The following is a 27,415-nucleotide window of genomic DNA, read 5'->3' on the forward strand; positions in this document are numbered from 1 at the left end:
CGCCGAACACACGATTCTCAAAGATCATTTGATGGAATATGGGGGCTGTGAGAGAGCGTGTAGCCACCTTCTTTGGCTTCAAATTAATCTTGCCCTTCAAATTAGGCTCAAAAAGCAAAATATTTCCTTTGCTCTCCTTGATTTCGATGATGTCAGGCGACTCTACTCCGGCCTTTCTCTCGATCACCAGGAATGACAGCTCGGACCCGAACGATCCGCCGACACTGAGGCCATAGGGCTTGATGACGTCGGGAGATCTCAAATATCATATCACAAGAGTTACTCAAGGAGGCGGGTAGTCACGGATGTGGGATTTATGAATAAAATGATCGATTACAAAATAAATACGACAACCCTAAGAAATCATAGGTTGTGGGTGATGAGATCGTCGTCGGATGTGCGTATTCTGCTTAGGTATTCCTTGATCGGAGCATCATGTAACTTAGACACCAGGAGTAGTGAAGCCAGGGAGGTTCGGCCAATCGCCCAGATGAGCTGGATCGCCACCAATTCTCACCCAGATGGCATGCGAGGGAGTTGGTCCGTCAAGGACGAACATCTGATACCAGGAGGGGGGACTGATGAAGGCGTTAGGCGGCGCCTCGACAGTGCAAGTGGTTCCAGTGCAGGAAAAGGATGGGAACATGGTGCGCTGGCCCATTGTGATACCGTGGGTAGAGCCGATCGAGGCCAAGAGCGACACACGCATGTTGGCAGCACCCTCAGTCAGTGGTGAGGTGAGAGTAAAGGTGTAGCTCTGACCATAAGCCCAGTCGCGATCCTCGATAGTGAACTCAGGCTGGGTAGCGCCAGACAGAAGATAATCAGGCACGAAGTACTCAAGGCGATACTCCTGAGGATGCTTGCCCTCGTCCTGAGGATCGGAGCCCGAAATAAGCACCTTGCCATCACTGAGGAGAACGCCTTCGGAGTGGTACATGCGGGCGATGGTGGTGTTGGCCAAAACTGTCATGCGCTGACCAAGGGGCTGCTCGGGATCGTACATAACAGCGTTGAGGTTGGAGTCGTCAGCCAGTCCGAACCCACCGCGGCCTACCTTGGCTCCATTGACAATGAGGTAACGACCGTCGGGGAGGGCGATCATAGTAGGCATGACACGCTTTGAGGGCTGTCATCAGAGTTAGCATGTGCATAACAGAATGTGTAAGGGTCATCTTGTCTTACCATTCGCTCGATAGTCCACTCGGCACCAGGGGTATCTGGCTCGATGATGACACAGTTGTCAAGGGCCTCGTTTCCAGGTTCAGCAGTAGTGCCACCACAGACAAGAACCTCTAGAGGGTCAGTGTAGGGTGCCTTCTGGGGCATGAGCATCATGGTTCCCTGCAGGGGGTAGTTGCGACCAGTCAGAGGATTGTCGACAGCGCCAGGCATATCAGGCAGCTGGCGGATGGTTTGGAAGTCTGTCTGGGAGATAATGCGTGACTCGTTGAACTGTGCAAAGAACATGTCGCCCGAGGGTAGAATGGCCAAGTGCGGGTACGAGTTGGTACGTCCAATGTTCTCAGCGCGCTCGAGATAGTCGAGGTAGGTCGACTCAGTGACACCTTCAGGATGGGGCAGCACCTCACAAGACGGTACAATTGGGGCATCAGAGCCAGACTCACCACCCATGGCGAGCAGAGAACCGTTGGAAAGAACAATAGCAGTGGGGTACCAGCGGGGATCAAAGAGGCGCAACAGCGAGTAATCCTCCTCCCAGTCATTGGTGCCATTATCAACTCCTTGCGGCGAGTCGGGTGTGAAGAAGCGGATACCATAGACAGACTCGGCTGACCAACCACCAATGTTGATCATCCGACCGGCCTTGTCAGGTAAGGTAAATGAGGCCGAACAGAAGACGTCAGTCTTGAGAGCGAGCTCACGGTAGGTGTTGGTCGTGTAGTCAAACTCGAAGGAGCCCTCGGTGTTGTCCCATGATGTGCCGTGCTTCTCGACAAAGACGACCTTGTCGTTGATGCCAACGGAGCTGATCAAAGGCACGATGGGCGCAGTCGAGAAGAAGTCGTACTCTCCCGCGGCAAACCCAGATGCATAATGGAACGTGTTGAGTGAACTTCCAGTCCACTCATAGTAGCTGATGTGGTTGCCAGCACCGCACGTATAGTTGCGATCACCAGGGCAAGGCATGCTGCAGAATCCGTCGTCCTTCCAGACATCGCCCCTGGCCTCGACGGCACCGAGATCACCACAGACGCACTGACGACCGTACTCGACACCAGCGGCCGAGTAGCCGAACCTCTGGCAACGCTCGAGGCAGAAGTCAATGGTCATTTCGCTGTTGTCATAGTTGGGCGCATCCTCCCAGAGCCACTCAAGGATGTAGGGGTTGGCATTGTCAAAGACGCAGCCCTTGTACTCCCAGTCGCCAGGCAGATCCTCGTCCTTGGCCACAGGAATCGGCCAGATGGGAAAGTCACCATCTGAGTAGAGGGAAAGACGATTGCCAGCACCGCACATCTGACTACTGTCACCTGCGCAGGGCATGTTGCACTCTGACTCAGCTGTCTTGGAGGCGGCGTTGTTCAGCGCATTGCCACAGAAGCACTCCTCAGAGTACTCTAGGCCGGCAACCTTGAAGCCGTTGGCGATGCACGTAGCAATGCACCTCTGGGGAGTCATGGAAGACGATGGGCTACCTGGAGCACCAGTCATGGCACGTCCAGGGGGGTCAATGTAGCAGCCCTGATAAGCCCAGCCGTCAGGCAGGCCAGTGGCACTGGGAAGAGAGGACTCCGTCTCGGATATGGTGACGCTGGACTCGGTCCCAGTCTCGGTCTCAGTCTCAGTCTCAGTCTCAGTCTCAGACACAGTGAGGCTAGACTCCGTCTGAGAGCTCGAGAGAGTAGCAGATGACGTCACAGTGGCAGAGGAGCTGGCAAAGACAGTTAACCTGTCGCCGGCACCACAGGGCTGACTGCTGTCGCCAGAGCACGGCATGCTACAGTCAGCCTCGGCAGCCTGGTTGGTGGGCCTAGTATTACCACAGACTATAGAGCACCATGGTCAGTCATCAAGATCTCCCATATCTCGGTTGATGGTTCTCACTCACAGCATTCAGCCGTATACTCCATACCGGCGTAAGCGAAACCGGCATCAGAGCAGAAGGCGACGCAGCTCTCAGCAGTGAGGCCGGTGGTGTCATAGTGGACAGCGCCGTTGAGAACGCGCTGGGCAACGCTGTCAACGAAGCATCCGATATAGTTCCAACCTTCCTGGGGGTTTGTTGGGGGGGTCAGATCCCTACGAAGGATGACACTGGCCGAAGTCAAGTGAAGGAACGCTGCACCAAGTGCAACAAAACGAAACGCGGTCATAATGAGTGAAAGCCGCAGGGTATTATGAGGGAATGTCAGAATTTAAACGAATGTGATGGGATAAGAAAAGGTGTTTGTGTTGTTCTCGTGAGTGAAAGAGCGATGTCTTCATCATATATCCATGGATTCGATGTGTCTAGCTGGTGGTGGCTTTCTAGGCATCGTGCCATATAATTTCCCTAGGGTAGCTTTCTATCCATTTTGGTCCCTTCTTGCCGCCCATTTTCCAATAATTAGTTCAAGTCGGTTCAGCTCGTAAAGCTCTTACACACTTCGGTTATCAAGGAGGAGACCAAAGTCCTGCCTCGGCTCCTATCATGCAGTTGTACGGGCGCCTCAACGCAGGAGAGTCGAGTCAGGCTGCGCAGCTGGCGTGTGACGGGGGTTACCATTCGTCGTCCTCTAAGCATGCCCTGTGATTGCCACGGCGCTGTCCCTGGATAACGCGCTGTGCACCCTGTTAGATGATGGCGCTCAGATCTTGTTCACGGTCCCTCCCTGCTGGTGCATAATGGTCCCAATCTGGCAAAAGTGTGAGGATGAGGAAGAGTTCAGTCTGATAAGTGCATCAAGGGGCGTCAGCCACGGTTCTTGTGTTGACTATCGCGGCCGCAATCTGTACTGGTCAGGACAGGGATCTCAGGGGCTCATAGTAGGAGGCCATGTTTGTATCTAGATTCGGACGAAGATGCATGAATTGGCTGCAGCTTCACATGGGCGTATCAACACAACATGAACCCCTGCTCGTTGTGTTTCAAGGCGTGTGCATAGCGAATGGGCACTTTCGGTTGGTGGGTCATTGCGAATCGCCAATGCAACATTGAAGAAAAGAGAAAAGAACCAACAAAAGTTCTGCTGCACAGGACTGAGGAGGGAGGGGTTGGCGCTCAGCTGCCCACCTTGCAAAAACATTGTTTGTCAAGCCAATCTTGGCGCCTAGAGCGCGGCGGCGAATTACCCATCAGCTGTGCATGGTTGGCGGGGAACCAGTTGACGCAGCCTCGGTTATTAGATAAGAGAAAGGCAGCGTTGAAGACAGGCTTGTGATGTGGCTAGAGATCTTTGATGAGCCAAGATCGGTTACTCTTCAGCTCTGATATGACTTGCCAGCGTAGGTAGAAAGAGGCAGAAAGGGGAGAAAAATGTCTCATCTACGCTGAAGAATGCATTTGACGCGAGATTTCAGATAAAGTCAAGTACCGAAGCTACCAAAAGACCTAAAGCCGCAGACTGATTTCAATACAGGGATTAAAATCCCCTGGCTGCTCGCCAAGCGTAGCGCCACATGACGGCATCTGAGCCGAGAGCCCCAACCGTGATATCCCTACCGAGATTTGATCTCTCCTTCTTGGCATCTCCCCGGTGTGCCTGATAACGACGTTCCGCAGTTCCAAGACGGCCTGAAAACCTTGGCAGGCCATGCATGCCCAGCACAAACAGCGGGACTAGCATTGGCCTTGCTGCCACATTTTGACCGATCTTACAATCATGCCGCGCTCCTCCTTGGGACCCCAACTTGGAAGCCATGTCTCGTTGGCCTTCCAAAAGTCCCGCATGGGGGTCTCACTGCGGTCGGCCCACGGCTTTCCGCCAACAGCGTCGCTAAAATAAACATTAGAGTTAGCCAAGGCGCTGTGCAGATCGAGGCTAGGAGATAACGGCTCGTATTGCAGGGATCGAGAGTGGCTGGAGACAAGGAGGGTGTGCCAGAGGGTGCCCAGGATCTCGGGAGGGGCTTGGAAGTAGGTGTGGTGGCCACTGAAAAGGGGGAATTTGACTCACGGAAACCAGCCATTGGTGCCACCGACTGCCACGTTCAGGATGAGAAAGAAAGACTGGTCAAAGGGCGTATTAGGACGACCCGTGCTGCCCCAGGGATCTACAGGGACCGAGCCGTTGACGGACTCTCCGGCAAATTCGCCGTAGGTCCACAGGTTCTTGTTCTTGGTGAAGTCGAAGAAGATGACTTGCTGCAGATGGGGTTAGCGGGTCGTCTGGACATTGAGCGTAGCTGCTAGGGCTGGATGGAATGGATCCAATGCAACAACTTACCCGAAGACGACCGTCGAGCCAGGTGAAGAGGTACTTCTCACTCCACTCGAGTCCATAGGTGTGGAAGTCGTCAGTGTAGCGGACTCGTTTGCCCCCCCACTCACCGTAGCTCCTCCGCCAGCGATCATTCTCAGTAGCAGTGCCCCAGTGAAGTGCCGACGACACGAGGTTATCACCCATGGAATACTTGCGAGCGTCATTGCCGCGGCTCTCGGCGATATCAATCTCACCCGACTTTGGCCACTCACCGTAGACGCTGTCCTGGGGCATCATCCAGATTGCCGGCCACAACCAGTCTCCACGAGGCATACGTGCCGTCACCTCGACACGACCATAGCGGATCGTCTTCTTGCCCTTGGTGTTGAGTCGTGCTGACCGCACTGGGTTGATGATCTGGCCCTTGGTGCTGTTGCTGACGGCGGCGCATGGCCAACGGGTCTCCCATTCATCGTCGGTGGCTTTTTCATCAGATGTGCACTTGCCGTCGGAGCGTCCATCGGTCGTCAGGTTGACAGTGTGGCCGTGGACCAGCTGATCATAAGTAATTTCGGTGCTCTCAAGCGTCAAGGTGGGTACGATGTGCAGGCCCTCGGCGTCGACATACGAATTGGCCTTGTCGGTGGTGGTCCAGTCAAAGGTTCCAGTACTGCGCCATTGTTAGTGATACGTACGAGGGATAAGTTCGAGCACATACCCAAATCCGCCCATCTGGACCTCATGATTCCAGTTGTCGAGGTTCTCAAAGTGATCATCCATGATCAAGCAATACTACCCTCAGTCAGACCTGGAATACCTCGAGGATTTGGGTGGCACTTACTTCATAATTGGGGACGCCCCGAGTTTCCTTCCAGCAAAGGAATCCTCCAATGCCTAAGAGGGATGTTGTCAATGATCTGGCCGAGCGGATACTGCTGATCGTGCCAACTTACCAAGTCCGATAAAAATACATGTGTAAAAGATGATGCTGTCCCAGTTGACTTCCTTCTTGGACTTTTCGAGCCATGGCTTCTCGAATTCGCCCTTGAGCCGACTGCTCTTGAAGCGTCTGCGAGGGCCAGCGACTGGACGACATTAGCTGCAAGCTAGTGCTTGACGACGTGGGCTCGCCTACCTTCATATGTAGAAGCATTCCGAGTGTGTGGTGACCGTCGGGACGTTAAGGACTCTGCAATAGGTGTTGCGGCAACAGGAGTTGAGAATGGGTTCTCGGGCGGCTCATCACCCGGGGTTCCGAAGGGGTTAACCCGCCGGGAGCACGATCCCTCGGCGGGAGAAGTGACAGTCGTCGAGCCTTCCATAGCAAGAGTGGAGCTTCCAGTGTACGTAGGCTCGGCTTGTCCAACACCAGAGAGCAAAGGGTGAAGACGTTCGACTTTGTCTAAGGGAGTTCTAATGATATGAAGCAGGACGAAGTGACCTCTGAGAGGGCTTCCCTTCTTGTTGACTCTTCCTCACGCACATGCTTCGAGGCGAGCTCGAGTTCCCCAACGCTCAATCACAACAAACAATCCAAGGGACATCTCGATGGCGTAAGCCCCTCCAGCCAACCTCCTGATATGCGGCTCCAAAAGCGGCTGAAATGCAGACAGGCATGGAGGTCGATTAGACCATTGGATCCTATCGTATCGCCTCGTTCTCACGATTGCAATATGACCTGTAAGCTCAACCAGAGATACGGTCGTGATGAGACGGGGACGCGGCCCGTGTGCCAAGATTCGGGCCTTCGGTACCAAGGGCATCCCGAGCGGCTATCATGCATGTTGGATAGGCATTCTTACAATGAAACTGCAACCCTGATAGTTCTGCCTCCGGAAGCTGAAAAGGAAGCTGGAGAAAAATCAAGCCCAAGACGGAACAAACCCCCGCTGTGCCAAGATGTCGCTTCAGGGCCCGAGTGGATGCAGCCAAGGCGGTTTGTCACGGTTCAGCTACGGTGGCTGACTCCTTGTTCTCCTCATGAAATTACGGGGAGTTGTTGATATCTAAGGCCATGAGCGCGTGAAGTGGGAATGCAAGAATCTTCCATGCGTATGCTGTCGTCATCACCACCAATATGATAGGCAGTGGGCAATATTTGAAGCACGAGGTCTCGGTAGCACCCGAGGTACCTACTTACTGGTCGGTGGGGTTACACCCCGGAAGTGTCATCTTTTCCCCTAGCGCCTCATCAACCTCGCCAACGGGAATCACGTTAAGCGATAGACACGTTGCGTTGGGTATGGGGCCTCGGCGGCGGATCGATGAGTGGGTGTGGGCAGGGCAGCTGAAAGGGCTGCCGCCCCTGGACAAACAGTGGGTGGATCAGACCAGGGGTCGCTTCAACGAGTTTGATAGAGATTAGCTACGACAAGGCGAAACCCATGGTCGGCAGGTGTTTACGATCTAGGTGAACGGCTTCTGCAGACTGCCGAACGAGTCATTACAGGCTGAAGGCCACGCATGTTGTGCAACCCTATACAGCCCCTTGTTGGTCTAGAGTCTAGACTCTACCCTCTTGGGCCTCGCTTTTCTAATATTAGCCGAGGGCGGATCAATCATACGCCGCATGAGTACATCGCATCGCTGCAAGAATCAAGCAAACATTGGTAACAACCATGCTGCCTTCTCAACGCCTGGTCCTGTTCATTTGAAAACTCTGCTTATCTGGTGGCGGCTTGCTCTTCTTCACCGTAAGCTGGGATCGGGTCGCTGAGTTGGCAATCAGCCAGCCTCCGTATCTGGTGGCGGACGGTTGGTCTGCAGTCGGGTCAGGGTTGAGGTTACGTGCTCGCCCGCCTCGATACGAGGGCTTCTGCACAAATTTCCACATCCGCGGCTGCCGTTTGGCGTAATCTAGAGGCTTACATGTTGACCGAGAACAGACCAGCCTCCAGTCCAGCTCGAGGCTGGCCCCGCGTTCGCGGCCAGCCTGCTCTCTGGCGTTTTCATGGTAAACAAGCCTCGATACGTCTACTACCCACGATTTTGGAATGAGGCCCATGAAAAGTTTTCATAACTTGACCCATGCCGTTCAACATTTGCTCTTCTCTTGGCCTGACCAACTCGTCCCCTTTTCTGCCTTCCCCCCGAGTTCACTACTCCCCTCCCCCCAAAGGCAGATCTTCAAGTCCGCTTGAAAAGGGATTTCTTTGCTCAAGATTCCTCAAGAGACACAAATTTACTCTCAGATCTTGGCGATGGCTGCTGAAAAGTCACGCTCTCGCTTTGTCGAGTCGGGAGTGCTTCAGCCGCCTAGTCCCACTGCCGACACGCAGACTTTGAAGAAGCTCGAGGGAGGGGATTACCCATATCCCACTACTCAGAAGTCTCCAGAATGGCTCTTCAAAGGATACCCTCCTCCGTCTAGGTCCCCACACAGCTCCTATTCGGGGACGCCTGCCATGCAGCTCCCCGAGGCCAAGGAGCCAGCCATGGTGAGTGCTACCAGCCCGTCCCCATGCCTTTTTCTCTACTATCTACGCCTACGTACAGTGGTCTAATGCAGCTTTTGCTGGCCAACAAGTTCATCATTGTCTTGGAACACCCACTTCTCTTCCCTCACACGATGTGTTATCAAAGTTCCTTCTCCCTTGAGTCATATGTCATGGTTTCAATGCCGATCACACCTCTTACTCGCCCGACACACACAAACCAACCGGTCTCTCTTCTGACATAGAAATCTAACATGGCGTAGGTTGCTAAGTATATCGCTCGCCGCGCAACTCTGCTTGGCTGGTTCGATGAGCCGGCTGCCGCTGCTATTACCAGTGGCTGGTCGTCAACATGCATCGCGCTCAAGAAGCCCGACGGCTCTTATACCTATGCTCCAGACGATCCGAGTCCGGACCTGGTGGCAGCCGTTGCTCGCTTGGATGAGAGTGCTGTCGTTTCCATGGTGTCTGAAGTGACCAACCAAGTTCTTGATAGCATCAAACCAGAGCAGGCCAGCCTGGTCATTGAGAGTACCGGTGCCCGTATCCCGATCGTCGCCAGGCTGGCTGATGTGCAGTCGCCACTTGTGCACTCGGCCAGCTCATGCATTATCGCCGAGGAGCGGTGTGTTCTTATCTGGTCCAATGAGCCAAGAACCATCATCAATGTAGCTCACAATGTCGAGAAGCAAATGCTGGGATTTGTAAGTATCACCGCGTCTGTCGATAGCACCCATGACATGCCAGTAGCTGACCCTGGTATCATTTTTCAGATTGTCGGCCCAAACATGCCGACCAACATGCTTGCTCAGACCGAAGAGCAATCAGTTGAAGGCCTTGTCACACCTGTCCGCGGTGCCATCGACGAGAAGGATGAAGTCTATCAGCGCGCAATCAAGGTCGAGGAGGGTGAGGGAGAAGGGGAGGAGGACATTGAGGGCAAACAGCCTGTACGGCCTGTTCTGAGGGTACACTCATTCCGAATTGGCGTTGTAATGATCTTGGTGATCCTAACGCAGAGCGTGGGTGTGTCAAAGGTGAGCTGTCCGATTCGTTGCTTTATTTATCTGTATACTGACCTTATGCACCTCAGCTCCTCCGGCAGTGGACTTGGGACGGTGACTGGATGCGCTTCATCCTGGTAGCTGTTATTCCGCCTCTTTGCCTCCTGTCACTGGTACGCGTTTTACTTTGAAGCCTGCAGCTTATACAGCCTAACCAATGTCCAGTTCTTCTTCATTGTTGTCGTGAGCAGTGTTTTCCAGCTCCTTCTCCCAGCTGGAATGTGTCTGAGAAACTCGAAATATCACTCCGGTAAGTCAATCTTCCAATAGAGCATATTTGAATAGAGCTGAAAGCAAGTCACAGCTGTCAAGCCCAACCCCAAGCGCTATCAAGACTATGAGCTGCCACACATCACAGTGCAGATGCCTGTATATAAGGAGGGTCTCCGAGGGCAAGTTAATTACTCATATCATATAACGCAAGTCCAATTTCTGACTCTCATCAAACAGTGTCATCGTTCCGACCATGGTCTCCGTCATGGCCGCCATCCAGCACTACGAGAATCAAGGCGGCACAGCTTCTGTCTTCATCAACGATGATGGTATGCAGTGTATCCAGCCTGAGTTGGCTGCAGCCCGTAAGCAGTACTACCGTGAAAACGGTATTGGATATTGTGCACGGCTGCCAACCATGAGAAGTCACAAGAGCGGGGGCTTCTTGTCGTGGTTCAAGCGATCGCCCCCTATTGACCCAGCAGTGGACAACCAGGACGAGAGCGAACTCAGCCCACAAGGTCGAGCCAACAAGCTCGGCTTTGTGCGCAAGGGAAAGTTCAAGAAGGCCAGCAACATGAACTACTGCTTGGCTTTCTCTAACCGCGTCGAGGATGAACTGCATCGGCTGACGGAGCTGGAATGTCAGACTCGCGACTGCACTTACGAGAGCCTGACAGCAGAAGATGATGACAGGCTCTATGAAGTTGCGCTTCAGAACATGCTCGAGGCTGACGAAGGCAAGACTTGGGCTGAGGGTAATATCCGTATGGGTGAGATCATCTTGATCATTGACTGCGATACCCGCGTTCCTGTCGACTGCCTACTATACGGGGCTCTCGAGATGCACGAGAGTCCTGAGGTGGCCATTCTGCAGCATGGCTCCGGTGTCATGCAGGTTGCTCACAACATCTTTGAGAACGGTATCACCTACTTCACCAACATTGTCTACACAGCCATCAAATATGGCGTTGGCACTGGTGATGTCGCCCCTTTTGTCGGTCACAACGCCTTTCTTCGTTGGAAAGCCATCCAGAGCGTTGAATTCGTTGATCGATCCGACGGCATCACGAAATGGTGGTCTGACACGCATGTCTCTGAAGATTTCGACATCAGTTTGCGAATTCAGATGGCCGGCATGGTCTGTCGTCTAGCCACCTATCACAACGGGGGCTTCCAAGAGGGTGTCTCTTTGACTGTCTACGATGAGTTGAACCGTTGGGAAAAGTACGCTTATGGTTGTAACGAGCTCGTATTTCATCCGTTGTGAGTCAACTAATCTCTTAGTCCCCTCCCTCGTTGGCATCATACTCATCGCGTTTTCACAGCTACCAGTGGATTTACAAAGGGCCAGTAACCAGGCTGTTCTTCCGATTCCTCTGGAGTAACATGCCAGTCTCCAGTAAGGTCTCTATCATTGCCTACATTTTTACCTGTGAGTATACCACACTTTGGCGTTTGACCGGTTGGAGCTAACAGTGTCACCTAGACTATGCTATTGCTGCTGGCATGCTTCTTACACTCGTCAACTATGTCATCGTCGGCTTGTTCTTTTATGACCTCGACCATTTCTATACTCCATCGTGGGGTATCTGGGTGTCTCTGCTGGTTGTCTTTAACGGTGTCGCCTCCGTCTCAACCAGCATGACCCGTCACCGACTCAAAGAAAAGTCATTCTGGGTCGCCATTCTTGAGACGGCCAAATGGCTGCCATTTCTGCTTCTATTCTTTGGTGGCATCAGCATCAACTGTGCCAAGGCCTTGCTGTGTCACGCCTTTTCCATCAACATCGAATGGGCGTCAACATCAAAGGAGTTGGGTCCTACGGGCATTTACATCGGCCTGAACAAGATGATGCATCGGTTCAAGTACACCTTCCTCATCTGCATCGTCATCGCTGCTGGCATGATTTACATGGCTGTTGGTGCACCCTGGGGCTGGACCATCGCCCCTGGCCAGTTCTCGGCAGGCACATACGCTATCGTCCCTCTCGCTGTGCAAGTGTCCTGTGCATTCACTCTTCCCCTGTTCCTTGGCTTGACATGATTTGGTGTACTAGTCTGAAGAGTGAGGTTGTCACATTACCACTGAACTCTATGTATGGCGAGGAGAGAACGACGGCTACATACCCAGTCATAAGAAAAGAGAATTGTCTGCCTCAGTCTTGCAAAAATTCACATCTTGCTACGCCGGCTTTTTTGCCAATCGGGCGAGGAGGCACTTGTTTTCTCAGCCAATGCACATTCGGATCTCGGATAGTTTTGAACCTCTAGACAGACACTGCTGCGACGTTGGAATAGTAATGTGGCCAGCTTGGAAAATGGGTTATAAGCGAGATACTTTCTTTAATAGCAGAATCTCCGGCAATAATAGACTCTTGGGTACTATAATATTCTCTTAACCACCGTCTCAATATCCTCCTCTTTTAGTCCAACTTGTTCCAATTTCTGAAGTAACTTCGTGTCAACCTTGTGCTCGATATTGCCCCCGTAGCCATCCAGCAAATGCGTGAGGATAAACTTCTGATACGAAGCCACAATATCCCCTTGGCCAATTCTTTCGTTAAACTCTTTCAGGGAGTCACCAACATCCCGTGATGTGATTTCCCAGTCCGCATCCGTTGTTTTGGTGACGCGCTGCACAGCATCCAACATCTCCCGGTGTGTGGTATGGAAGGAGGGAGCGTAGACAGCCCGCTTTTTATAGCTCGCCAGATCAGTCTCTGGCAAACTCAGCACCGCCGCAATAGCCTCGCCAGTGTGTGTGATGCTGGATGTCGTGACTCTACCGCCAGCCCCAGGGTAGAGAGTTGCCTTGCGGCCCTTGGCATCAATGCCCCATAGGCCATTGCTAAGGTTGACATCCAGCCATACGCCAACCGTGACCGATATCCAGCTACTGACGCCGAGTTCGTCAATAAGGTCACGGATCTTCTTTTTAGCCTGTAGTAGTCCATTCTCTTCGATAAGCTTTGTGGCGAAAGGATCCGGGCCGTACTCTGAAGGCAAAAGGTAGGGAACACCCGCCTTCGCAGCGGCACGAACAGCAGGCTCCTGCAAGGTAACGATATGCGAGAGAGGAGGCATCAAGACGACGACATCTTGACCTTTGAAGATATCCGCCAGGAAGGTTTCGTCTTCAAGGTTTCCAGTCTTAACAGTGACGCCAGAGGGAAATTCGCTGGACGACTCAGGCCGCTGGACCACTGTGATGATGTGCGCGTCCTTGGCGAGCAGGGCTCTGAGCGTTGGGGACCCAAGGCTACCGCCTGCGCCTAGGATAGTGATTTTTCGTCCTTGAACTTGGGCCATGGTAGGTTTCGGGGGTAAGGGGATGAGTAGATAGTGGTTGTGTATAGAGGATTCTAGGAATTATTCTTCATGCTTCTCAGTCTAAGCCTTAAGTATTTGAGTGTTGTCATTGTTTCGTAATTAGGCTGAATAATTAACTCACACGTAGGTAGGTAAGCTGACATCAGCTTACCACCCAGACTCGGTAACAGGCATTCGCCCCTTGCTATAGAGTTCATGGTGTAATAACTCGTACTTGGTGAAGTCTATTGGCTGGCCGAGAAAGAAGACAAGCAAGCTCAGCCAAAAGTGGGCCCTTGTTTTTGGTAGAGATATTCTCTATAAAGAGTTCTTGAATCATGTATTAAGCAGCACAAGTCAGGTTACAATGTGTCGATTCCTGTGATAAGGATGCAGGCCCCATTCTGGGTGACAACGACCAAACTGCTTCCAACACAACTCTTGTGGACGAATACGGCTGTCCCTCCTCAATAAACTCTACGCGAGGACCTTGGTAATGCTTTCTCGCATAAATCATCCAGTTGATGAGGCTCATAATCCCAACCTCAGCTAGAATGACCGAGGAATCTGGAGTTTGAAGGGCCGGTTGAGAGTATTCGACGACTTCTTGCTGCAGATGTGAAGGATCGCAGGAATGGCAAACGAGATCATCTGAAGGAAAATTCCTGGTCCAACGAGGATGTTGAACGCGGCCAAGGAGCCCAGGTATGTGCATCCTTACAAGACAAGGAAACCTTGGAGGAGCAATGCGGCCATTGGAACGTTACCCAACGTTGGGGAGGGGTTTGGAGGAGACAACAGCGTTATCTCAAGCCATTGCCCAGATCAATCGTGAGCATGTTTGCTGGGTCGAGATTATGATGACGATGGAGATGATAAGTAGCGCGATGATTAAGGCCGTGGCAGCTCCGGTCGACTGAGTTGCTACGCGCCAAAACTTGTAAATCGGCATCCTAAACATTTAAGCTTGGTAGAAAAACGGAATGGTTGGCTAAAATAAACCTACAAGTCATTGAGAAGGGACTCCAAGTCTGTAATTGTGTAAGACATGCTAACACTACAGACGGATGCAGTGAAGAAGCCGATCCCGATGGTCGAAACAAGCATTGGTAGATCAAGAAGACATGCCACGTCTGCCGAACATAGTCAAGAAAGCATTGGACTCGCGGCGTGATCATTTGAGCTCCGACGATGTTGACACTCGCATTGGTAGCAACCCATGAGGACATGGCTATCATTCCACAGGCATAAGGGATGAACTTGTTTGCCTTCTTCGGTGCGAGGATGCTCGAAAGAGAGCACTGCCCCCCAGCCGTCGGGTAGATAGCAGCCAGCTCTACCAAGGTCAAAGCAGCACAGGTGTAGAGGAAGAATGTTATCAGAACCCCGTAGATGATGCTAACCGTGCCTCCCTTGGCGATTGCGACGGACAGACTGGCAGCGATGGCAAGCCAGCTATTGAAAATATTGAAGCCTATGGCAATGATTCGAAGGGCGCTAATATTTCGCTTCGGTTTCAGGTGATTGACTACGACTGTCTCGCCTCGTTCGACCACAAGGTGCGGATCCAGAGATGCGTCCAAGTCGAGGGCGACATCTTTGCCAAGGTTACTTTTGGATATTTCTAGGGTTAATAGCTGGTTGAGACCCTCACTAATATGCTATGTCGACTCACGGGACATGCTGTTCAAGACTCATTTGCTCCAAGTCGGCTTCGTGAAAGTGACTGCAATTACGATCGATCACGGCCACGGACTCCATCTTATAACAAAGCCAATGCAGAAACCCCAGTGTAAGATAGCATTCCCGCAACCGCAAAAGCCCCGTCATTTGCCATGATGTCTCCTTACGCTGACGACACACAACAGTTTGCACAGATCAAGTTCAGCAAGGCTCAACACAAAACGCCAAAGGGCCCAGGTTTGGTCTTGTTCCAGACTTCAGCAATAGGTGTTATCTAAACGCCGCTATCAGAGCAAGAGATGGGTTAAACGCGTTAATCAGGGGCTCACTGATAAGAAATGAGCCGACAACTAGACGAGTTGATTGACTGCGATAGCACGGAACAAAGGGTATATCGGAGGCAATAAGCGAATGGGGCAATTTTGAATACTAGACCGCTATGATTCGAAGATGGTCAAGTAACTGAAGATAAGAGACGCTGTGAAGGAAATTGCCTTGATCCCATAGAATGATGCGGGCGTCATTCGATGGGCGGTTTAATGACGGCACTATCCTACACAAGGGTCGAGCCCTTGTTCCTTCATCGTCTTCTCAAGCCCATCAATACCATACAAGTGTACATCCTTATCCACCTTTTCCCAGTGAAGAGATAACCAATGAGCGGTACTATCCACTGTTTGCATCCGCAGATTCGAGTTGCCCAAAAGCTGCAGCAGAGTCTCTCGCTGTGATTCTTCCCTCATGCAGGACCCAACTACGAGCGTTGGCCACATGAATGTAGTCCAGGGTGGTGATTCACCAGACAGCTGCTTAAAACTTTCCAGAAAAAGAGCGATGCTGGGCTCGACCTGGTTGTACAGTTCAACTTCCAGATACTCATGCCCTTTCATCGAGGTACGTAGGAAAACGAGGCATGCAGCTCGGTACATTTCGCCTGCCAGTTCGTATCCTGGGTCATCGCTTGGGCTGTTCGGTAACCAGCTGTTGATGGCCGAAAAGATGGAGTCATATTCCTTTTGGACGACACTTGAGCTATCCCTCCGAGCTCTGAACCTACTTGAGAGACGCGCAATGCGGGGGATCAGTTCGAACAAGGCATGCGAGCACCCGAACATGAACCCATATATCGGACTGTCCTGGTTAAGGGTGTGCAGTGGCTGGGATAGAGATCGTGGGTCGAGCAGGCGATCTGAGGAGGCTTGGCCAATACCAATGTTGGCGACGATAGCGAGATAAGAGAATTGCTCAGAAAAGAAGCCTAGGAAGTTCTCATCACGGCATCTTTCATCTTTGCGCAGGTCACTAATCATCGACCCACTGGCCCGCAGGTGGTAGTATAATGAGCCCCGGATGTCGGCATCAATCACCTATCCCCGAACATCAGCCCATGCTCATACGACATGTAGAGGGCTGAGAGACTTACCTCGTACCAACAGAGGGTCAGGCAAGATGCCGAGAGGGCGATCCGGTCTTGTACGCTGCAAGTATTCCATTTGGTGATACCCACTTTGAGGCTCCGCAAGGCCACCGCGTAGTGATCACGAGAAGAGAGAGAGAAGGCCGGCTCCGAGTAGGCACGGTGGCACGAACTGACTGCCAGGATAGCGTGCTGTAGAGCGGTACTATGCATTGACACGCGGATATTATACGTGATGAATGGATTCTCAATGTCTCCTTTGCCAACCATTCGAGGCGCAGTCAACTCGGTGAAGGAATCGAGTAATGACGCGGCCTCGACGCCACGGAATGCAGGAGGAAGGGAGGAGAGCGGCGCTGCCAAGACATCGGTCGTATCGCTTGTAGACTGTCTAATCTGAGTTTGAATATGGGGCATCGATGAGAGATTTCGTTCTGTCATGCTGGCAACGCTCTGGATGGCCGGGGTTGCGGGGTCGCGGGATGGCCACGCGCAGATGAGCTGGTTCCGGAGACACCCTGAGCATTCTGGCTTGATCTCGTCGCATTTCTTGCGTCGTCTCCTGCAGGGCAAGCATCCTGATTTTGTCCGTTTGCAGGCCCGACGAGTGCGCCTGACGTCAGAGGTCAAATCCATTGATAATGTGGTGATGGGTGAGAGGAAGAGTCTGCGGGTGAACGGGCGTGGAACGAGAGCGCGGGGTTCATCCTGGGCCGATAGCCTCTCTCCCACTAAGTGCATTACTACTTTACCTCTCTAAGCTACGTAGGTACCTAGATAACTCATTGCTTCTGTCCAGGCTCCAACCAGCAATCTTGTCATATATGCCCTCCTCCTCAAAAACCTTTCGCAGTTCAGTGCCGAACTGAGCGAAGTGATGCTAGTGGATGGACACAAGAATCTCTTCTTGAAGCTGACGGAACGGCTTTGCCGCATCTTTGCCTCCCATTGTAATCTGCAAAGGCTCATCCTGTCCATGGAGTGGAATTCGTGCGTCTCCAATGTTCATGATGGCGACGACGATGTGGAATTTTTTGCTCATCTCGGCGTGCACCGGCATCAGCACTGTATCGCCGGTAAAGTATACGGCGTTTGGCATTCCGTCAGGGCTCATTCCAAATGCCTCGGTGCGAAGAATGAAGCCGGTGACCTCGCCGCCTGGAAGATATGTGCATGGAACTTCAATAATATCCCAATCACTTCCATGGAAGGGGAAAGTAAAGTCAAGGTCTCCCACCACTTGATGGCCACGACACCAGCCCTCTGGGCGAGGTTCTTGGCCCCGTTCGGCGTGGTGATTACTCGACGCCCGTCGAGGATGCGACGACCCTTAAAATCGAGGTTATCTATGTGGGTGACGTGCACGGGGGTCTGGAAGCTGGGTGGGGCGATTTTGAAGGTAGTGATTTGTGGACTTGGTAAAATGCCAAAACAATTGTGAAGGTCAAGTCTGAGGTTTGAGTGAGGCTGGTGGTGATGATATGTTTTTTGGTCAGGATGCCGTCTCGCATCGTGTTTACATCATTCAACGTTGCTTTTGATAAGCATCAGAAAGATAGTCTTCTAAACACTTCGAATTGGAGATTGCATTCTATTCGGAACGTACCATCGCAAGATTGAGCTTGTGGCCATGGAACGCTCCGTCGAACGAGGCGGATGTTTTTGTGAATGCTACCTACCCTATCGTCACCTTTTCGGATGTTGGGGGATTTGTTCCCATTTCGAGACTTATTAACCGAGGCGCTAATTTAGTCATGCGCGCCATCAACGTCATACAGTAACATCTTGGCGGTGATAAACCCTCGCTAAGGACTATTAGGGCTGGCTTCAGGCCCGCTAGGTTATCAGCTCGCATTGTCTTTAACGCGTTTATCCACTAAGCGCCTTTATCTGTGGATTCCCTCGCTTGGTCCCTGTTGGATTGGCTGAACATTCCCCTGCTTGTTCGATATGCGCGCTCATGGCACTTGGAGATCTGCGAAGGGTCCCAGACAAGTCTTTGATGCCGTTTTCCCAACACGTGTGGGCGAGTTTCGATTACCATGTGGATGCACCGCTTTGAATTTTGCCTGAGAAGAAAATGGAAAGAGGAGGGTGGATGTTTGAAGTCGAAAATGTCTATATAACTGACCTTGCTGCTCTCAACATGATAATCTGGGCTCTCTAGAATGAAACAGATCAAAGCTTTCTTTGTAATCAAATAACATACCAACAAGATGTCTACTAAGTCTGGCGAACCCCTCTCTAACGCTGCCCAAGAGCTGCTGCAGCTTGAGGAGAAGTACTCCGTCGGTGGTTTCGCGCCCACTCCAGGCTTCCTTGTGTCAGGCAAGGGTTCCACCCTCATTGTATGTGACCCCAGCCTGTATCAGTTCTTGAATTTGACGACTAACATTGGGATCTTCCGCCTCACTGATAGGATGTCGATGGAAGGGAAATCATCGACTTTGTCACCATGTTTAGTGCCACCAACATTGGACATGGCCACCCCAAGCTGATCGAGGCTGTTGTCGAAACCATGCGAAACAGTGAACCTCCAAATTTCTTTGTGTTTCTCCTGGTCCAGCTAACTCCTGTGCTTTAGCTACCCTTATCAACATGTCTACTCATTACGCCGGATGGCCGAAATTGGCCAAGGAGCTTTGTGAGCGATTTGGCTACGACAAGGTGACAGCCATGGTTTCAGGCGCTGAAGCTGCTGATACTGCTTGCAAAATTGCTCGCAAGTGGGGTATTGTACACAAGGGAATTGACCCAGAGGAGGTTCTCGTTCTTGGAACCTCTGACAATTACCATGGCTTGACCTCCGGCATCTGGCCCATTATGACCCCTGGGAGCCAAGAAGGCTAGCATCATTGTCGGACGTCTTTTGGCAAGTGCTAACTTTGCTAGGCTACGCCGTGTTTAGTAAGAATATCACCAACCGACACCCCCGGACGGGCGAGCTGCTCCGATACGGCCACGTCGAAGACTTTGAGGCTGTGTTTGAGGAGTTCCATGGCCGAATTAGTGGCGTCATTATGGAGTGTATCCATGGAAAGCTGCCGTAAGTGCCATCTTTGTCTTTCTTAGCCCGGACCATGATCGCTCTGTTATCCCTGCTCATCAGCAGCCTGGTCGCACCAGACTGGCCTTGGTATCGGTGATGTTTTTCACCATTCAATGATAACGCTGACTCTTCATCTAGTACCTTTCAGGAGGAGATCGACTTTGCCAGCGGAGTCCGCCAGCTGTGCAAAAAGTACAACATTCTCTTCATCTCTGATGAGATACGAATGGGTTCCGCCAAGACTGGAAAGTTCCTCTGCAGTGATTGGCTGGGTCCTGAGAGTAAGCCTGATATGATTACTCTGGGCAAGTCCATCACTGGCGGAGCGTTCCCGGCTTCATACATTCTTGGAAACAACCAGGCCATGTCACTTGTTGAGTCGTTCCAAACTGGAGGTACCTTTACCATGGCCCCTGCAGCTGTTGCAGCCACCACCGCAGCCTTGAAGATCTACGATGAGGAGAAGCTTTGCGAAAAGGCTTTCGCGATTGAAGCCAAGTGGAAGGAGGCTACATCCAAGTGGAACTACCCATGGATCAAGTATGTCACCTCTCGAGGCGCCGACATGAGCATTGCGACCGAGCAAAAGTATGGCACTGTCACCCCTCGTCGTGTTGCGAGACTTGCGTGGCAGAAGGGGCTGTTCATCTATCCCACCAAAGCCGCCATTCGTGTGCACATGGCGTTGACCATCTCCGACGAGGAGCTGGAGAAGGGATTGAGTATCTTGACAAACGTGATGGATGAGATTGAGTCGTACGGAGATATTCCTGGCTCTACCCATCCGTCCGATGATGCTAAGCACGGGGGGTACTAGAAGGGGTATCATGTTAGGTAGAATCATCGCCTGAACCTCATTCAGGGCTCGAGTATAAAGCACCTTAGGAAGTATTAGTAACATTCAAGTTTCACGCAAATATTTTATTTCCTAGTAGCTTATGAACTGTTGTTTCTCTTTGTGTCTTTGCTTTTAGATCGTCTTTCTTGCATGAAAAGAGTGTATCGGCAACAGAGGCAAAGAAGTTGACTCTGAAGCCCGGCCCTCGATGTAATAACTGAGCCAGAAGATCGAACCTCTAGAATAAACTAGATCGAGGACATGACGATGGTGGGGATAATGAAGAAAGGGCGCAGTGGGATTCGCCGTGCCGAATTCGTTGTCATGGCCCCTCATGGCAAACATGCGCCATCTTCTGCCGTACCGCTAACCGACCATGGGTATAATCTACAGTGTCTTATGGTATTGGGTTTCAATGCCGTCATGTATTGGCAACTGTGTCTTGTGCTGTTATAAGCGACGGTCTCTTTAGGGATGCCATTGATTACAAGAGAACAGGACTCCGGAGACATTTGGATGGGAGACAGTCAGCCGACTATAAAAAAGCTTCTGGTCCTGCAAATTTATGACCCTGTTATGGGTGTAAGAATATATTCGTTGAGAAACTCAGTGTCAAGATAATCTCACCTCCCGTTGAGACGGGCTCGTGCTAGTATTGTTATTAGCTCTAGTTAGAAACGGGGAGAAGGACCTCCATTGGTTGTTCTATGAAACCGCCTCTAGCTTAATATCTAGATACACAGATCCCGTCTTAATGCCCATTGTGTTCTTCCTCTCCAGGTGATGCCATTTTCCCAGGGATTGTCTTATTTCTGGCGTACCAATATCGAGCTGCTCCAACACCTCCATGACCACTGCGTAGAGAATCTCGATACTTCCGTCATCAACCTTGACTGCGATGCCCAGTGCGTCGCGTGCGCCTAGGCGTCTGGTCTGCTCAGACTCGCGGATGCCGACTCCGTAACAACCATCGGCACCTAGCTTGCCGATCAACTGTCCCTGGTATACCTCCATGAGCTCTGTACAGAACCTCCCGTCTCCTCCTACACATTCTGGATGGTTTGCCATGGCATGAAACACGCGTGAGAGGTTCTTGGTTCGTGAACCAGACTCCTCCTTCTGTTCATCCTGATCCGCCGCCGCTGCGAAGAGGGCGTAGATGCGCCCCAAATAGGAGAGAGGAAATGCAGGAGCAGGTAGATTGCAGCCATCAATTCCCCATTGGATATGGGTAGGATCAGGGCAAAGATCCTCTATTACTTGCTTCACCAAAGTCTGCATCGGGTGATCTGGAAGGTGGTAGTCCTCGACACTGGAGCCTAGAGCAAGAGCACCAGCCATCATAGCAGCATGCTTGCCGGAGCAGTTGTTGTATATGCCTCCTGACGGCTCGATTCCCGCCCTAATCCAACGTTTGTTGACGGGGTCGGATAGGGAGGCATGGCCACCGCAGCGGTATTGTTCTTCGTGTACACCAGCCTTGGCCAACATTTTCCTGGCTCGGTCGATGTGTCTGTCTTCACAGCTATGAGAAGCACACATGAGAGCGAGGTCGGCCTCACTGAAACCCGCGTTGTCAAAGGCGCCGGTCTCAATGACGGCGATAGCCTGGGCTGGTTTGGCTGCGGATCGAGCGAGGGTGACTCTCGAGGGGTTGCCAATGGCAAAGAGGACGTTGCCCTGGGAGTCGGTAACTGCGACATGAACATGATGAATGTTCTCCACGATGCCGCCTCTATCGGTGACGACGCAGTTTTTTCCGATCTCTTTTGTTTGTGTCATGGTAGTTATTGACGGGATGGATGAGAAGGGGATGGGCTGAACTGAAGTGATAGGGGCGTTGGATACATGATACTAGTTGGCATGGGTATTTATAATGAAACAAGGGCACGACCAAGAAGTCCCTGTCAGTGAGAAAGGAGCTTCTCTCCGTCCCGCCATCCAATGAATTAACCTGGAAGCCCAGTCTCTGTACCTGTCGCTCCATCAACTTCCTCCGTACCCACAAGGTTCCGTACCCACAAGGCTCCGTCCCCGGTTTTACGACCGCTTTGTGTGATGAGATTCGTCCTATTTTGAGCCGCGAGCGGCCCTGCGACGAATTGTGCTTCCTGAGAATCGTCTTCTCCATCCTTCAACGGGTCTCAGAGATGGAGTACCTCGGCTGTTATAGCCCTGGCTGCCATGAGCTATTGTGAAGAAAATCAAGCGACAATGAATCAATATCGAACAATTCCAACTCCTCCGGAATGACGAATAGAGAGTCTCCTATGTTCATATGGGAGTCTGACGGTTGCTCTCCCCGGAGTAGGTGTTCGTCTTCATCCAACGGCATGACAAAGTGGCTCTTGAGGCATATCCTCGAGTCGCCACTGTGCCCTAGTCTCTGTGTAGAGAGCTTCTTAACCTTCTGGAGGCCATTCTGCGTATTGTTGCAAATTTTCGGATCCAAAAGCTCCCAGAACCATGCGGGCTGGAAACTAATTGTCGTGTCTTGATCCGAACTCTGTAGGCGGATCGACCCAGCCAAAGCTTGAAGCTTTCTCAATGTGTTCAGCTGTCCATCCTTGTTAGCCCTTTCGATCTAGAAATCTTTCCTAGCGCCGGTAAAGTAGGATGCATTGCCCACCTTTTGGGAAATGTGTGGCCAAGTCTGGGCCACATGATTCAAAAATGCATCGCATTTAGCCAAGTTCTCTTGAGCCCTTCGAGACACCTTTGTATCTCTGGAGAACTGGAATAGCCACAGTGCTGTCGAAGCTGCCGCAATCGCATCGGTGATAATCGGATCGACTACGTCTGTCAGGTTACGGCATTCTTCAAGGATTCGAAATAGCCAGCCTGTGTGGTATATGGCTAGGTCCGCTCTCTGCTGAAGGAATAGACAGGATGGAGGGATGCCCTCGGGAGAACGCAGCAGAAATGTGTGGATAAACGGATGGTTGAGGATAACGTGGCAAGCGTGCCAGAGAAGTTGACTCGTTATCCAAGGGTTCCAGTACTCACGGTTCTGGGACACTTCTACTGTGGTTCGGTCAGGTAGTGACGCGTTGCATAAGAAATATTGCGTGTTGAGCTGGGCTTCATACTCAACCATCTCGACACATAATCTCGTGTGGGTTGATTCGGGCGACCATGGCTTCTCGACCATGCCCTGCCGTAATCGGTGTAGGTAACATCGTATTTTACCCCAGATGTCGATAATGCGGAGACCATGCCCATTGATCCCAATATCCTTTAATCTGGATCCTGAACCCTGCCCATTTGAACTAGTATCATATCCATTGGCGGATAAAGGGGGAGGGGGCAACGGTGCGCTGAGAGGATAATCAGGAACGCGAATGGCTGTAATGTTTGATGTGAAAGGGATGAAGATTCTTTCAAGCGAAAAAACACTCCAGTGAGCCCTAGAGATGGAGTCGCCTTCAGAAGCCGGGCTACTATCATTCGAGAGGGCGCACAGGGCTTCCAGTCGCGAAGCAGCTCCGATGACCACCCAAGCTTGAGCAAGCTGCTGGGCTTGAGCATCTTATTAGCTGCTTGTCTTGACTATTCTGTTAAGGCAAGAGACACCTACTTCTGATATGTTTTAGAGCTACAAGACACAAGGCTTGTGTAAGCTCTATTGTCGGAACCCCCTCAAAGACTAACTGCATAGTGGCCTCCTCTGCCAGTCGCGCGTAAAGGTTCTTTGCAGCGGGCTCGCTATCCTCATAAAACTCATGAGTGGAAAAGTTCATCATAAGAGCCATGAAAGCCCACAAAAGAAACCGGGGTCCGGTAAGAAGTTGTTGGGCGAGGTTTTGGAGGCAAAGCAAGGGCAATGGCTGAAGGTGAAGTCTGAGCCGGTAGACCTCGATAAAGTGCTCGAGGGCTTCAGGAGATGGCTCCGGCCTGAGGAAGAAGTGACGTCAGTGGACATTGAGCGGCATGTTCTAGAAATTGAGGAATGAACCTTGATGGAGAGAATCGTTGCGGCGTGCCAAGTGCATCTGGAAGACGGCCAGATGACCTGAGAGAATATGAGGACACGGGTCTTGTGGGCGAATGGCTTGACGATGCCATGCAAGGTGAAGCCTCGAACTGGGTAGCCATGGATATTGCTGAGCCCAGTAGAGGGTTAACAACAGTGTTAGAACTATTGATGGGCCCCGGAATAGAGTTAAGATTAGATTCTTGATGCCTTCGCGCCCTTGTTCTAGTCGGTCTGGTCCTGATTATAATGAGCTTCCACTTTTGTCTTGGAAACCCGCGACTTACAACGTGTCGATGGCTTCCCTTTTTCCGAGCCCTTGAGCACATGATCGACCTCTTGGCATATAGAAACATTCAGTTTTGAGACGCTTGCAGTAAGAGCAGGTCGGCCTTTCTCCCGTGCATTTCGTCTTCTTGCGGCTGGTGGACGGTGAGTTTTGCAGAGGCCGCGGTGCACTCTCAAGGCAAAATGTACTTACCGGCATGGCTCACATGCTTGCCGTATTTGCGGCTGCAAGCTTGAGATGGCTGGCGGCATGATGGTCAACTTATAGGATGGATGTCTAGGGATTAGATGGAATAGGCCTGTGGAAGGAAAAAGGCTCTCGTGGATCTCGTGGAGGTAGAGGCTTAGACGAAATAATCCGATAACTTCATAATACGTAACTAATAATCTCGAAAAGGCTAAGCATGAAAATTAGATATTCTTTTAAATGAATATCCATCCCCATCCGTCATCAGTCACCAAAGTTCCTAACCGCCCCGCGCAAAAACACAATAGGGCAAATCCGATGGTGGCTTAAATGCCGCTGCGGCCAGAGGTTATACTCAGAGGTAGTACGGCGCTTGGTAAATACGTCCGAGGTGGGAATGATGAACGGGTATAAGTAATTGCACTTGAGATATTAACATTTTTAGTAAGTGTCATCACCCTGCCTTCTACGTCCCGTCCCAGCTGGCTTCCGTAGTTCAGTTCGAGACATCCTTCTTTCTATCTATCCGCTTAGTTGTCCCATTAAGGGCCGGCCTTCAACTATATCAAGAATGGCAATGTCGACACTTCATAGCATCATATCCTAATGCTAGCATAGTAGTCTCTTTTTCTTTAGTCATTTCCCTTGCATGCAAATGATGCAATGTAAGACTATCCAGGGTCTTCGAAGAGGCTTCAGTGGATCCAGCGGCCGTTTACGAGGTCGCCCTACAAAATGGCTAGTAGATAACGTCGCTGAGAATGGACGGGCCGTACGGTGCCCAAGCCGAAGACGTTTTCGATACGGAGAAAGCCACCTTGATGGGAGCGGGGATGGGCGTAAGACCATGGACTTCTGTCTTGAAGAATATACGGCATATGCGCAACAACAACAATAGTCTTGAGTGTTTGTTTCGTGTCGAATTTATCTTTATGACCTGAGACGTCACTTCCTTTGAATGGTTCGAGTCACAACTTGGTGCTCTCTAAGACCGTCCAAGCAAAAATTCCAGACGCGTCGAATGATTGATTCCTTCGAATTCATATCTTCTTGACCAAGAAAATCGACTATGATATGGCGCAGAACGTGATAATTGAGAATATTCACAGGTATCCGAAGCAGAGGCCTTGACAAAATTTATCTTCGTCGGCTTGAGTAGAAAAGGGGAACACAAGTAGGCATCTATTTCTTATGTGTCGGTAAAAATCCACGTTTAGTCTCTCCTGGTGCTTTAGCTAACATTTTGTAATAGCTTGTGAAATTAGGTCGACATGCAAGCGGGTCTCTGACGTTGATGTCAAAGCCAAGTTCTGGAAAGAACATTTTTGAGCTCACTAACCAACCCCGTTGCTACATACTAAATAAGAGTGACATGGGCTTATCGGAAACTTGTGATACTTATCCAGCTGGTCTGTTCCTTTAGCAAACCCTCTATATTGTACTAAGCTTGTTATGGGCAATGTCAGATCATGCCACCCCCAAGTCTTCCCCTCGTCTCTGCCTTGCGTGGCCTCGTCTCCAGACAGTTCATCCTCTCAAACGACCTTTGCCGTTACTAAATCAGCCTTCATTGTCGATAGATCAATCCCGCCATGAGTAGTTCGTTCTTCAGCGCGAAAACCCAGACTCTAACGCTTCCTGACGGTCGCATCTTATCCTTTGGCGTCTTCGGCGCTGGCAGGGATACAGAACCTGGAACAGAGAATCTTCCGGTCGTCTTCTACTTTCACGGCGTCCCCAGCTCCCACGACGAGGCATACATGATGCACAATGCCGCCCTCGAGCGAGGCATTCAGATTGTCGCCCTCGACCGTCCTGGCTATGCTGGCTCCACGCCCCAGCCTGGTCGGCAATTCCTCGACTGGCCGTCCGACGTACTAGCTGTTGCCGACCACTTCTCCATCCCCCGATTTGCTATAATAGGCGCATCTGGTGGCGGACCCTATGCTTTGGCATGCTTGCGGTCGCTGCCGAAAGACCGGCTCACTGGCGTTGCCCTCTGCTCCAGCGTCTACCCGGTCTCGTTTGGCCTCGCGGGTATGAAGTTTCTAAACATCCTTCTGCTTCGCATCGCTCCTTGGGTTCCCTCCCTTCTTGCCTGGATCGTGGATTATACCCAATCGTCGGCCGCGCGAGATGAGGAGCACCCCGAAGTCTATGTGAGCAAGATGATGGAGATGATGAAGAGCATACCTGCCGCAGACCGCGTTGTCTTTTACGACAACATTGGCGGCTACAGGGGCGCCATCGTGGCCGGCTCCCGCGAGGCGTTGAAGCCAGGCGGGCAGACATTTGCCCAGGAGTATGCATTGCTGGGAAGTGATTGGGGGTACAAGATTGAGGAGATACAAGATGCAGACCGTCTTTTCATCTGGCATGGCACAGAAGATATTCACGTGCCGATTGCCATGGCCGAAAAGGCAAGTCAGCTGCTGCCAAACGCCGAGCTGAGACGTCTCGGAGGAGAGGGACACGTTGGCCCTGTTCTTCGAGCGAGTGAGATTCTGGATGTGACAAAGAGCAAACTTGGCAGATCTGTACAGTGAGTGGTCGTCCCAACAGCGGTGGGACTTAGGATAATTGTCTTCTTTC

At 51.5% G+C, this 27,415-nt stretch overlaps 8 protein-coding genes across 8 annotated transcripts; 3 read left to right on the forward strand and 5 right to left on the reverse strand.

The window, feature by feature from the left end:
* Positions 1-442: 442 nt before the first annotated feature.
* On the reverse strand, positions 443-3,338 carry NCS57_01358000 (uncharacterized protein; the record flags this gene model as incomplete). The annotated part of the gene is made up of 3 exons (XM_053063210.1): positions 443-1,129; positions 1,186-3,011; positions 3,074-3,338. The coding sequence occupies 3 exons, from the start codon at positions 3,336-3,338 to the stop codon at positions 443-445; spliced, it is 2,778 nt and encodes a 925-aa protein (XP_052906543.1).
* Positions 3,339-4,783: 1,445 nt separating this feature from the next.
* Positions 4,784-6,766, reverse strand: NCS57_01358100 (GH16 domain-containing protein; the record flags this gene model as incomplete). Its single annotated transcript, XM_053063211.1, has 7 exons — positions 6,502-6,766; positions 6,320-6,451; positions 6,208-6,260; positions 6,085-6,158; positions 5,391-6,036; positions 5,121-5,308; positions 4,784-4,940 (listed from the first exon to the last, which is right to left on the reverse strand). Exons 1-7 carry the CDS (start codon positions 6,686-6,688, stop codon positions 4,784-4,786), a joined length of 1,437 nt encoding a protein of 478 aa, XP_052906544.1. The 5' UTR covers positions 6,689-6,766.
* A 1,800-nt stretch (positions 6,767-8,566) lies between these two features.
* On the forward strand, positions 8,567-12,123 carry NCS57_01358200 (uncharacterized protein; the record flags this gene model as incomplete). Its single annotated transcript, XM_053063212.1, has 9 exons — positions 8,567-8,803; positions 9,064-9,504; positions 9,574-9,837; positions 9,894-9,977; positions 10,030-10,114; positions 10,169-10,256; positions 10,315-11,343; positions 11,406-11,512; positions 11,567-12,123. 9 exons carry the CDS (start codon positions 8,567-8,569, stop codon positions 12,121-12,123), a joined length of 2,892 nt encoding a protein of 963 aa, XP_052906545.1.
* A 338-nt stretch (positions 12,124-12,461) lies between these two features.
* Positions 12,462-13,430, reverse strand: NCS57_01358300 (NmrA domain-containing protein; the record flags this gene model as incomplete). The annotated part of the gene is made up of 1 exon (XM_053063213.1): positions 12,462-13,430. The coding sequence occupies exon 1, from the start codon at positions 13,386-13,388 to the stop codon at positions 12,462-12,464; it is 927 nt and encodes a 308-aa protein (XP_052906546.1). The 5' UTR covers positions 13,389-13,430.
* Positions 13,431-15,619: 2,189 nt separating this feature from the next.
* Positions 15,620-17,124, reverse strand: NCS57_01358400 (Zn(2)-C6 fungal-type domain-containing protein; the record flags this gene model as incomplete). The annotated part of the gene is made up of 2 exons (XM_053063214.1): positions 15,620-16,438; positions 16,495-17,124. 2 exons carry the CDS (start codon positions 17,122-17,124, stop codon positions 15,620-15,622), a joined length of 1,449 nt encoding a protein of 482 aa, XP_052906547.1.
* A 1,580-nt stretch (positions 17,125-18,704) lies between these two features.
* On the forward strand, positions 18,705-20,354 carry NCS57_01358500 (Ornithine aminotransferase; the record flags this gene model as incomplete). The annotated part of the gene is made up of 5 exons (XM_053063215.1): positions 18,705-18,836; positions 18,908-19,016; positions 19,073-19,333; positions 19,381-19,534; positions 19,676-20,354. 5 exons carry the CDS (start codon positions 18,705-18,707, stop codon positions 20,352-20,354), a joined length of 1,335 nt encoding a protein of 444 aa, XP_052906548.1.
* A 726-nt stretch (positions 20,355-21,080) lies between these two features.
* Positions 21,081-22,157, reverse strand: NCS57_01358600 (uncharacterized protein; the record flags this gene model as incomplete). Its single annotated transcript, XM_053063216.1, has 1 exon — positions 21,081-22,157. The coding sequence occupies one exon, from the start codon at positions 22,155-22,157 to the stop codon at positions 21,081-21,083; it is 1,077 nt and encodes a 358-aa protein (XP_052906549.1).
* Positions 22,158-26,415: 4,258 nt separating this feature from the next.
* NCS57_01358700 (AB hydrolase-1 domain-containing protein) lies at positions 26,416-27,369 on the forward strand (the record flags this gene model as incomplete). The annotated part of the gene is made up of 1 exon (XM_053063217.1): positions 26,416-27,369. One exon carries the CDS (start codon positions 26,416-26,418, stop codon positions 27,367-27,369), a length of 954 nt encoding a protein of 317 aa, XP_052906550.1.
* Between the last annotated feature and the right edge of the window lie 46 nt (positions 27,370-27,415).

This window comes from Fusarium keratoplasticum, chromosome 12, assembly GCF_025433545.1.
Source record: "Fusarium keratoplasticum isolate Fu6.1 chromosome 12, whole genome shotgun sequence".
NCBI classification, from domain to species: Eukaryota; Fungi; Ascomycota; class Sordariomycetes; order Hypocreales; family Nectriaceae; genus Fusarium; species Fusarium keratoplasticum.